Source organism: Triplophysa dalaica, chromosome 1 (genome assembly GCF_015846415.1).
Source record: "Triplophysa dalaica isolate WHDGS20190420 chromosome 1, ASM1584641v1, whole genome shotgun sequence".
In the NCBI taxonomy this organism is placed as follows: Eukaryota; Metazoa; Chordata; class Actinopteri; order Cypriniformes; family Nemacheilidae; genus Triplophysa; species Triplophysa dalaica.
In genome coordinates this window covers 27,922,948-27,935,546 of record NC_079542.1, presented here as the reverse complement: position 1 = coordinate 27,935,546, position 12,599 = coordinate 27,922,948, and the positions used below count along the sequence as shown (strand labels likewise).

The 12,599-nt window shown below is 39.0% G+C and overlaps 1 protein-coding gene across 3 annotated transcripts in view; it reads right to left on the bottom strand.

The window, feature by feature from the left end:
- rgs12a (regulator of G protein signaling 12a) overlaps positions 1-12,599 on the bottom strand; it is a 91,996-nt gene that overhangs the window by 44,767 nt on the left and 34,630 nt on the right. For all 3 annotated transcript variants that reach the window (XM_056743996.1, XM_056744003.1, XM_056744014.1), the window contains one exon: positions 3,652-3,670. In XM_056743996.1, coding sequence (XP_056599974.1) covers positions 3,652-3,670 — 19 coding nt within the window. The remainder of the gene's footprint in view (positions 1-3,651; positions 3,671-12,599) is intronic.

Genomic DNA, 12,599 nt, shown 5'->3' with positions numbered 1-12,599 from the left:
GTTCACCACATTATCATGTTTTGCGATAACGAAGCAGCAGTCGCAATTATCAATAAAGGTAGGTCGCCTTGTTTAGCTATCATGTCAATCATGAGAAGAATTATCTGGCAATCAATTATGCACAATTTTACAATTAAAGCTGTACATATTCCGGAGTAAAATAACGAAATCGCTGATGCCCTCTCTCGCTTTCAGACTTTCAGGCGCCTCTGCCCAATGCCCAACCCGGACCCAACACCTTGCCCGAAACCTTCCAGAATCCTCCTACATTAGATCCGTACCGTAAACTGTTAAATTCAGCTAGCTATCTTATTTCTAAAGGGCGTCACATCTTCCACCTTTAAAGTCTACAATTCTGCTTGGTCCTTGTTCACAACGTTCTGTTTAGCATTTCACGTCAACCGTTTTCCTATCCTAGTCTCGACTGTCTGTGCCTTTTTGGTTCAACAATACCAATTTCGCAATCTTAAAATATCCACTTTACGCAGATTACTCGCAGGTATCCAATTTCATGCCAGATTACATGATCCCGGTTATCCGAGTCTATTTTCCACGCCATCCATACGACTGCTACATGGTGTCATGGCAACAACATTCCATGTAAGCAGACCCGCACTGTATGTAGATATAAATTGCTCATTCTAAGGTAATACAAATATAACGCTTCATTATGTAAGTTTTTATACACCTCTAAAGATATAGTTATGTGTTACATATTGCATTTAAATAGACGGTTTCATCTTAACAACATAAACAAACGTTACTGCGCATATGCACACTTGTGATCCCAGCTTAACTTCCGAGAAGAACCTCTACTTGGCTAAACTTGCTTCTCCAATATTTTGAATATAGACTGCGATACCAAGCTCAAGCGCTAGATGTCAATGTACAATGCAAAACTACAGGACAAATTCAACAAATTGTTTATTTAAAGGGGTCATATGGCGCAAATACCGTATGTGTTTTTTAGTGGTGGGCCGCAGTGAGACTTTTATCGCGCGATAAAAAAAATGTCGCCGTTAATCTATTCTCAAAGTTGGGTTGGGAGCTGGGTCTATACTACTCAAGCTATGATGACTTTCACCTTGATATTTTAGCGCGGATGTATACCAGCTTAACTGCACTGTACGGGGCGAGAACGAGATTTTTCAACTCGCGTGATTCGCGTCATTCGCGGAAGCAGAAGCCGGCTCATCATCTCATAACCAGGGCTTCATTCGCGCGATTCGCGCAGCAAGTAGGTCTATTGGCTCTTTGCATTAACATATAAATCACTCGCGCTTGACACGCCATTCGCGTTTGGTCTGAACACAACATAACGTTACTGTGAAATTACCGCATCAAACGTGACGTGCTAACATGGATGCAGCTATGAAGCCGCCGGGTTTGCTTCAGGGAATATTTATTTTTAAGAAGCTTCCCAATGGAAACATCGACAAGACTAAGGTTGTTTGCACCTTGTGCAATGCGGAATTGGTTTTAAAAAAAACACTTTCTCTCAACAGGTAGTGGTCCAGCCTTAGTTGAAACCAGTAACTTTGTATTGAGATCTAATGTATTATGGCTCCTGTATGACATATCGCTTGTTGCTCCCTCACTCTTTGTAAATCGCTTTGGATAAAAGCGTCTGCTAAATGACTAAATGTAAATGTACTGTAGGAGCTCTTCCAGTCTCAAGTACCACCTACACACAAATCATCCCTTAGCTAATGCGGAAGTAAACACAAGTTCATCTTATTGAACATAATTTAATTTTCATCACCAATTATCATAGTAAAACAGCTTTCTCAATCAGTTTGTGATGCATTTTGGAAACAGGAGATGAGCCCCTGGTCTAATGCGCCACCTGGCTTGAGAAACCCGTTCTCAAAGACTTACTTTTAGTCATTATTTGGGTAGCACACATATTCTGAATGCCTTCGGCAGAATTCAAATGAGCCATTTTAATCTAGATTAATCTAGATTAATTCCAAAATTAATCTAGATTAATCTAGATTAAAAAAATTAATCTATGCCCACCACTAGTGTTTTTCCACGTCTTTGGTGTGTCATAAGTTGCCCATGTATGTATTAGACACATAAAATTGCAATATTTAAAGTGTTGGAACAAAAGATGCATTCTATCTTGAGCGATGAACTTTGTAAAAAAATCAGTGCGTTTCAGAGAGGCGGAATATGGAAAATACAGCTTTTATTAACCTTAAATTGTGTATACACATTGCATTTCATCTAAAACAAACAATAATATTAGTCTTAGCTCTGTCACATGACCCCTTTAATAAAATGAACATACAACAACATTCCACAAATTGTTAATTCAAAACAATTATTGTACAGTAATGTATATGATTAATATTGTGAATATTAATGTATATGATTAATATCCCCACACAACTTCCGAAACAAGACACAGCAACAGACTGTGAGGAGCGAGCGTTTAATAGATTACGCATAGTGGAATATGTGGACCTTTAGAGGTGTAAAAAGAGAAAGTTTGGTCACACTTCAGCATAGGGGGCAACTCTCGCAATTAACAAACCATTAACTACGACTTTTTCCCTGATAAACGTAATTTGTTGCTTTTTCATAGTTAGTAAGGTAGTTCTTAGGTTAAGGTATTGGGTCGGATTAGGGATGTAGAGTATGGTAATGCAGAATATGTGCTTATAAGAACTAATAAACAGCCAACATACTAATAATAGGCATGCTAATAACAACTACTTAATAGTGAGAATTGCCCCCTATACTGAAGTGTTACCGAAAGTTTTTCGCCCGGGTGTGAATCCTCTCTACTCCACTTCGGCTACCGTTCTTGCTTACCAAAGGGTGACAGTCTATGAGGGCAAATGGGCAGTGGCTCAAGACAAGGGCCACCCCGCAAACTAGTTCTGGTTCCCGTCAGTCCGGGAGTTTCAAAGGAGAAATGACAAAAATACAGGAGTTTCACGGCAGAAATAACAAAAGGGGTGGGAGGTGGTTGTGAAAAACGGGAGTGTTGACAGGTATGACAATAAATTGCAAATAAACCGCACATGATTTGGTGGTTGTCTGCAATTTTTCTTTAGCAAAGCTTGTCAGTTTAGTAGAGCTAAATGCTGCTGCATCTGAAAGCCTGAGGGCTCCCTCGTACATGAACTCAAAATAGACGCTGCAGAAGTAGGATCATAACGCATGTAGTTCTAAGAAATGTCTTTGGGCAACTTTCTATCACTGTTCTTCAAGCCTCCTCATGTATTTTCATGACAATAAAGTATATTTATGATGAAAATGTTAGACAGTCGTTGCTTTTTAAAATACACGTTATAACCGACTCAAACTCGCAATGGTTTCAGATCGAGCAGCATTTCCTACCGATCACAGAGCAATGCATCAAGACAAACTGCGCTTGAAAAATATTTGCAGACTTTGTAATTTCATAATCACTTTAGACAGGTCGATTTATGCAATATTTAGTGTTAATCGCGATTTATTAAGCAACCCTATTAAATATAGATCACAGAACAAACTGTTAGGAAAGAGAAATTAAAAGAGCTTACAGTGTATAATTTTTATCGTAATTACAATATAAACTGTACATAAGGCTCATTCTGTAACGAACCTTCTAAAATATATAATTCAGTTTGGTAATTTTATTTCAAACAGAGTACTCACCCCCGCCTGAAGCAGCCGACTGAAAGAGAAGAAAAAATGACATAAATGAGCTATTCCCATTCTGACTTTGGTTAGAAAGAGGAGATGAAAGCAAGGAATGAGGAGACTTAAAAGACAGTGGTACAGTTGCTGAGCTAAGGATAATGCCTGCAGACATCTCAGTATTCTGTCTCATTCTACCTATATGTGTGTTGTGTTTGTAAGGAGGGGTGGCCTTTATAAATGTTTGTTGTTGTAGCTGTGTGTAGTAACACACAGCTGTTCACACCACTGCCATAGTTACCGCCCATACACATAAATATAGATTGAGAAGTTATGTAGTTATAGTAGATAGCACTTCTCAAAGATGCAATAGTTTTCACACTAATCTAATCTATTGCTAAAGCCCTCACAGAAACTGTTTGACATTATTCTAATTACAAGAATTTGTCAGTATTTAGGATTTCGTCACATTTCAGTTTTTAATGTTAACAACAAACTGATCAAGGTCATACCGTCGATGCAAAAAAAATGGATATCCAATATATGGACGCTGACCTACATGGTAACATGATATTTTCTTTCGTATGATTTGATTAGATATATGCATCAACATGGCAGGAATCAGGCATGAGTGTTTTAGTAGGCTGGGAGCAAAGCACATGGACAAACAAACACTCTGTTTGTTCAGTGGGAGGAAGTGTGACGGAATGAGACACAGAATAAGGTTTTCTGTGGATTAAGGATTTGTGTGGAGTGAATACAGCTTAAAGAGGGAGGTCAACAAAGGAATAATATAAAAACAAATGTTTTACTGGTGAATACAGTAAGTAAAATTATCTCTGAACCTATGGAGGATGTTTAGGATATGTTTAAAATGTTTATGATGAGTGGCCTTAAAAAATATTGATCACAAAAAAAATATATAAAAACCAGCTGCTTTCATTTTTAAGAAACCCAAAGAGAGCATAGAAAAACTGTTTACAAAAAGTCTTGGGTTTGTATAAAAAATATATTTGGATAGTGTCCAGTAGTCAATTTAGTCCACTATACTTCATTTGCTGCATTATTAACTAAGCTAATGGGGTCCTTTTTATCTATTCAAAGATCAAAAGACTGATGAACAGCCAATAACCTAGGCATTTTATTAATTTGCCTATTGCTCTGGCCATTGATATCTAAAGTAGTAAGTATGGATATGTTTGTGATGATCTACAATACACTTTACAACAAGGGTGTATTTGAAAAGTTTGGTTCCAAAAGGAGATTTAAGCCATAATAACCAAAAAAATACAGCTAACTTACACAATAAAACAAAATAAAAAACATGATTTCTTAGTTATCATGATCTCATTTTGGAACCAAACTCTTAGCTTAAGATTTGAAAATGCAACATTGTTAGTTAATGTCAATTGACATTGTTCAGGTTAGTTCATGATGCATTAACTATGTTACCAGTTACAACTTTTGATGTAAAAAAAAAATGCTGAAATGAACATTGAAACTAAGATTACCAAATGCTATAGAAGTTTTGCTCGTTGTTATTTCACTTAAGCTAATGCATTAACTAATTACAAAGTTAACAAATGAAGAGTTCAGATGCAAAACCCTCTAAATGCATCAGGCAGATTTTCGCTTAAATTAGCATTTTTCATCAGGCTCCTACATTTACTTTCACCAATACCAGATATTTCTGACCAGGCAGAGTGTGGTATTTAGCGGGTTTTGATGCGAAATTATTTGTGTAACGTATACAATGTGGTTTTGCATCTAAACATTGTATATACAGCCTTATTGTGAAATGTAACCATACATATTAACAATGCATTCATTTAAAATTGCAAATAAATGCCAAAAAAAGAAGCAACCATACCAATCTCCATATGATTCAATATTGAGCACAGATATGTAATAACATACAAATAGATTAGCATCCTTCAGACAATAGAGACCCTGCAAAATACTCCATTGCAAATATAGGTCTGTTTTTCACCATATCAGTGGAAGAATGCTTTGAGTACAATGTACTGAAGGAAACAGCCTTCAAAAACCACAAACCTCTATGAAGCCACTTCAAAGTCTAAACGTGTCATAAAATGGTGACTTGCACAGGCACTCTTATATTCTGCTGTAAACATGCTCAAAGTAAGCTAAACAGTGATCATAACAAATCTGACTGAATCAAACTGGACTCCAATTATTGAATTAATCACCAAAATAATCTCAAAGTTCTCGAAGATCTTATTTGTACCACGTCCACAATCCCTTAAATGTTGTACAGCTTCTAATTCCTTCTAAGACAAGAAGTGGATCATTGAATGGTTTCAACTGAAGGATGAAGTCATTTATGGGAAACAGAGGGAGGACAGAAACAAAGATCAAAATCAGAAGTTACAATATGGTAAAGACCACCACCCTGGTGTATTTGGTCATAATGCTATGGCAACACTTCATCTTAGATCACAGACAGTGAGCCACCACTGACCACCATGTCAAATGTCTCAGGCAGAGGTGCTCTAAATATATCACACTGTCTCTTGAGCAAACATGTTATTACACAATGGTTTTAAAGCAGCAAAATCTAGTAGGGATACAGCGTTGCAGGATTCAGTGGTGGTTGTCTGGCTTATTGGATCAGTTTACAAATGTATGCCTAAATGTAAAATTTGGGAAACAAAACCAAAAAAGTGCATTTATATAAAGCGGAAAGGATGAGGTAAAATCTGAGTTTAGAAAATAAACATATTCTAGCCTGTTAACTAGAACATCACAGGGAAAATTTATATTGCATGTCATTAAATCATAATTAAAGAAGTAGATCTCTTTTCCTTTGGAGCAATTTTAGCCCAAACATTTATCCGAGCATTTGTCTGTGTGTCAATACAAAACTAGATTTTTAATTAACTGTTGAATAAAGCGCTGCTATTTTTCTGGTAATTACAACAAAAGTCGTTGTTACATCTCCATATTTTTTACCACTGCTTGAAGATAATGACAAATTTTAATACCTTATTAAAATGTCAGGAACACTTCAAACGATGCACAGACAGATTACTTTAAGAGATATTTATTACATTTTGAAGCAGTTGTAAACTGAAATTGTATATTTAAAAAAAAAAATATTTTATAAATTGTCTTTTTTAATGGTTAATTGCAATGAGATGGTTTCCCCACAAAAAAATGTGTTTAATACCCATTAGTGTTCAGTGCATAGGATACTGAGGAAAGCATCTGGAGGACTGTCCGTTTAAATAACATGTTTTAAATTGGATAAACTCAGTAGCAGGTGCAGGAGTCCACATCGTCTGAAAGGCTTTTACGTCTGCTGAGTGTGCATAGAAAAGTGGTACAGATAGTGGAAAATAGGTTTTTTTGTGCTATTTTATTGCTTTTGATGTATTGTGAATTATTTATTTACCTCCACAAAAGGCACAAGACACATATATAAAGTCTTTAAAGGTTGAATATATGCAAAGTCCAAAGATAAAACTTCAAAACATTGACCTTGACAATATAAAGAACACAAACTCAAAACTGGATATTTAATTTTAAATTTGGAGATTAAGTCACTATTTCTATATTGTTTACTGACCTAAAATCTTTTATTGCAGGTAAAAGATGACACTGATATCTACCTATTATCCATGAAGAATCAAAGTAAAATTAATATGGCCATAATGCATGTTTGTGTTGCTTTTATTATAAGAATAATACAAAATGGTATGCCAAAAGTTATATCTCATCAAGCTCAGTCTGTGGTGGTTTAGAGATAATCATCAGGCTGTACCTCCCTCACAGGTCTCATCTGTTTTCTGATGATGTATTTAGTGTAGCACATGATACAGTACAGGCCTTTTCAGGTTCATCCCTTAGACTTTTTATCCACTAAAATCCTTCATTCCTATCAGTTGCCGAAAGGTAATTTCATGATCCTGTCCTGGCTAGGGCTGCATTGTAACAGGTTTGGGTCAGGGAATGGAGTCTTCAAACACAGTCCCATCATAAATGTGACTGAAGATTGTTTTGCTTCAGTGATGGTTATACTGTAGGTGCACATTAGGTCACACACCATCTAAGAGATTAATCAGTCAGCTTCCTTATTGATTCATTTACTTTTTGCTTAATACTATTACTAATATTAAAATGAATATTATAATTTACTTTCAGAAAATAACATGAGGTCTCAGAGGCCTATAATGCAGTCTATGACATCACTAAAGACACATAATGCTCTTTGACATGATCATGATGATTTTAGAATCTTTAATTCCCTTGTATCATATTCATTAAGGTGGGGTCTTAAGAGACTGAAATACCACAAATTTGCAAATTGCAAGAGAGACTGCATATTTTATAAATCCCCCATATCATATGCACTGTCTGCTTTATCTTTAATGTCATGGTTCCACTATCATGTCATGTTTTATTCCTGTCTCGAGTGGAGCCATGGCATTGCCTGATGGTTTTATGTGGGAAAGACATAGTTCTTTCTCGTGTCTCGCCTTTGGCCCCGCCCCTCTCACTCCTCGTCAGCTTTCCCAGAGTGCTTAATCCCCAGCACTTGTTTTTGTTATTATCCTGTGTTTGTTTGCCTATAAAGAGTCCTCATGTTTCGTTGTCCTGTGCTCGTCACTGTAAGCTGTACCTGTACCTGTACCTGTACCCTGTGTGTATACCTGGTCCTCGTCTGAGTTGTTCTAAGTGTTCTAAGTGTTCTAAGTGTTCTAAGTGTTCTAAGTAAGTGTCAGTTCAGTTTCTAATCAAGTGTTTGTTTTTGTACAAAGTTTTAGTGAGTCAGTGTTCTTGTTTAAGTTTATTATTTACCCTGTTTTCCCCATTGTGGGTTTTGTTTTGCCTTTTTAGTCTTGTTATATATATGATAAATATCTTTGTTAACCCCTTCATCCGTCTTGCCTTGTGCCTGCACTTGGGTTCTCCTGCCTTGTCCTGTCCGTGACAGTTCATGATACTTTAATATGCAAATATCTCCTTTAGAAGAAAAAAACGATGTTTTATTTATTCATTCATTCATTTATTTCGGTTCCCGCCGAATACTTTTCACAGTAAATGAGAAACAAAAATTATTCTAAATATATTATATTAAATTACAATAAATAATGTTCTGAAAGCAAAACAATGCGTGAATTTACATGATAAATTCGCAAAGCTCTTTCCATTAATCCAGCACCTTGCGCAAACAGTTGGTTTTGTATGGATGAAGCTGACTTGACTGCTTCATGGCCGCGATCTTATCCTGAAATAATTATGAAATAAGCCCGCTACCGAGCAGATTTAAGCTAACGGATGTAGAGTATTTGGAATAAGCCAAATGGTCCGAATCATTGAAAGAAGCGCTATAAAACCCCTCCACTCCCTTTTTTTCTGGTTTCTTGATATCATCATCAAAATGCCATAGCAAAACCTGGCTCCAGGGTTCTGGTTTTAGGTTTTACTATCTCACTGAGAGTTTGGATAACCCTTTGGTTTCTCTGCGGGATATTTACAACTCCTAAACTTCAAAGCGGATGTGAGAAGTCTCTGTCTCATCTCTAACTTATTATATATATGGAGATGGTGGTCTAGTGGGTTAAACCACTGAACTGGTAAATCAAAGGTTGCTGGTTTGATCCCAGCAGCCACCACCAGTGTGTCCTTGAGCAAGACACTTTACTCCATGTTGCTCCAGGGGGATTGTCCCTGTAATAAGTGCACTGTAAGTCGCTTTGGATAAAAGCGTCTGCCAAATGACTAAATGTAAATGTAAATATATATTTTCCTATTAGCTCAACAAATTCCTTGACTGAAATTGACGTTTTAAATAACTCATTCCATAGATGTGATCTTGATAGATCTGGTGGAGAATCATATTTGGTGAGTTAAACTCATCCTTATTTTAACATACAGCTAAAACCGCTACATTCATTGGTGGAGGGAATGGGGGCACAGTTTTAAACCTTGTTCTGTGAGCAGAACTCAGTGACTATTCATGTGTGTTTCTATATGTGTTTATTGAAATCGAATACTCTTTTAAATGGCACTTTGTTATGTATGAATGAAGCGGTGGACCCGCCCACCTATCCTTGGCAGACTCTTGAGCTTCTCATAGAGAAAACCTCAGCCTCTGTCAAAGATTTAGTGACAATATAAAGAAGAAGAAATCTCTTTATAGCACATTATATTCTTATTTTACCGCCCTAAATTGAGCGAAGAAATCCTCTTTTAGCGCGAAGAAGACAGAGGGAGCGATGTTCCTCCCTCGTCTTACCAAGGCCTTTTTTTAATACATAGCTTGGAGTTACTGATTGTTTCCAATGTTATTCAACTAAGCTTTTGCGCTCCCTGGGGTGAACAATCAGTGTAGCTGACTGATAATGTTCCTCCCATTCACTTAACCCAGCGGATTTTAATAGTAATAACTCCTGGTTAGTTTTACTATTTAAGGGGGAGTTTAGTAAAAATCTTGATCAAGTTGTCTTTTTTTTTTACGTTACGGTCGGCGAAAAATCCAAATACATAAATAACTTTCAGGATGGCGAAGAAATCCTGTTAGCCAGTCATAGTGCAGTATTGTGTGTTTATTGTTCCCTTTCTGTCGGCCTCTCGACGTTGTGTCGAGAACGACAGATGGGGTTCGCCCTTGAGAACCAATCAACTCTGACTATTATAGTAAAGGCCAATGAAATTTGGCGAATGAAATTTGCATGCCGGTCTCCACCCCCGGATGTCCGATATAAAAGGAAGTTGGCGTGCAGCATTCATTTACCTTTTGTTCTTCAGAGCCTTCGCTCATGACTACAAACAAAACAAATACAACAAATTCTTCTTCTACATTGCCGGATCTACGACGTAGAGCAGCGGATCGTCCCTACCTGCAGTGACCTTCCCCTGGGCGTCTTGGCAGTTCCGGAGGTTTTAGCGATTTTTTCTAAAAAGGTCCTTTTCAGGACTGAGCATTCTCCAGTGCGGCATGTCCCGCTGTTCTCTTGGGTGAGGTACTCTCATCGAGGAGGGGGATGGACACGATAGCTGCGTCGAGTGTCTGGGTGTCCAGCACACTGAAACAGCTTTCGTTGACATATCTTGCCCGCACTGCAAATGGTCATACATAAGATGTGGTCACGGGTGGCTATCTGCCTACGGGAACCAGCCACCATTACGATGCTACCCGGGCCGTGAAGTCGGTGGCTAAGGCTCCGATGCCCGCCAGTGTAAGCAGCGTTAGTGATGTGGGGACCTCTGCGAACTTAAACCTTCCAGCCAAGTGCTCACGGCCGATCACACCCCGATTCGCTCTTCTGAACTTTCCCCAACCGGCGGTGGCATACCGTCCGGATCCTCGGGCACGCACTCGGAAACGATGCGTGACGTAGATGAGATGTCGCTCGCAGCATCGGAGGGAGATTGGCATCCGACTCTGACGAATCCGAGCTCCCCCCCAGGGGGTTGAGCTCAGGAGGAAGCAGAAGTGATGTCAGCCATGCTAACCCGGGGATATGTGGTTCCTGGGGTCGGAGCCAGTGCAAACCACGCCCACAACGGGAGCCATTTTTTTCCCGGAGGTGCATGAGGAGCTGTGTAAAACTTGGAGTGTAATGCTGTGTAAAACTGTGCCCGGCAACCCGACCTCACGCCCTGGTGAGGCGTAGGGTCGTACACACACGACAGCTGCCACCACTCTCAAACCGACAGTGCATACAGCTGTCCCGACAGGCAGACAAAAAGGCGGAGCCAACCTTCCCTCCGGGGACCCCCTGCAACATATGGTTAGCTCCGCCAGCCAACGAACCACCCCCGTGGGAATGGTGAAGCAGACCGTCCCCTTGGTCCCCCTGTCACAGTCGCTGGGAGCTCGAGAGCTGCCCACACTGTCTCGGTGACTAATGAGGGCGGTCTGTCTTGGTTACTCGATCCAGTTCGCCAGACCCTCTCACAAGTTTCAGAAAATGAAAAGAGGGTGGACATTTCAGCAAGACAATGATCCCAAACACAAGGCCAAGAACACAATGAAGTGGTTTCAAAGAAAGAAAATCAAGCTGCTAGAATGGCCCAGTCAATCACGTAACCTAAATCTCATAGAGAATCTATGGAGAGAACTGAAGATCAAAGTTCATAAAAGAGGCCCAAGGAACCTTCAAGATTTAAAGACCATTTGTGTGGAAGAATGGGCCAGAATCACTCCTGAGCAATGCAGACGACTGGTGTTCTCTAAAAAGAAAAAAGGTAAAAAAGAAAAGTACCGTTTGGGAGCGTTTTAGCAAAGTGGTTTAACAAGGATGAATCAAGTACTGGGTATGTAATATGCAACGACTGTGAGGCAATGTATGTATATGAAAGCCATAAGACAGGTACCTCAAAAACGGTATATCATGTGTGTGCTAAATCAAAGTATTAGATTTAAGTATTTATAGACAAAGACAGTGCTAGAAAATTTACTGAGTAATTTAAATGACGATCGGGTCCGGGTCGGGTGTGGATATCTATATCAGAAAAAATTATACGTGCGGGTGGATAATTTATTTGAAACAGCGGATGAGGGTGACATTTTAGTTTATCCACGCATCTCTATCGGGCAGTATGTTGTAGAGGAAATGCTGCCCTTAAACACGGTTGACTCGCTCTCGTTTCGTGCGTTTTACACTTGTTTTGTAAAACCACTCCTTGCTGCTCTATGCTGTGAACAACAGGTTCAATGTTCATAAAACATGTTAAAAAGAAATGAATAGTTACATTTATAAAAATTGCAGATTATAAATAGTATGTTTTGCCATTATTAAAGTGCCATCCATTTCCATCCATTTTCTACCGCTTATCCGGGGCCGGGTCGCGGGGGCAGCAGTCTAAGCAGGGATGCCCAGACCTCTCCCTAGACACTTCCTCCAGCTCTTCCGGGGGGACACCGAGGCGTTCCCAGGCCAGCCGGGAGACATAGTCCCTCCAGCGTGTCCTAGGTCTTCCCCGGGGTCTCCTCC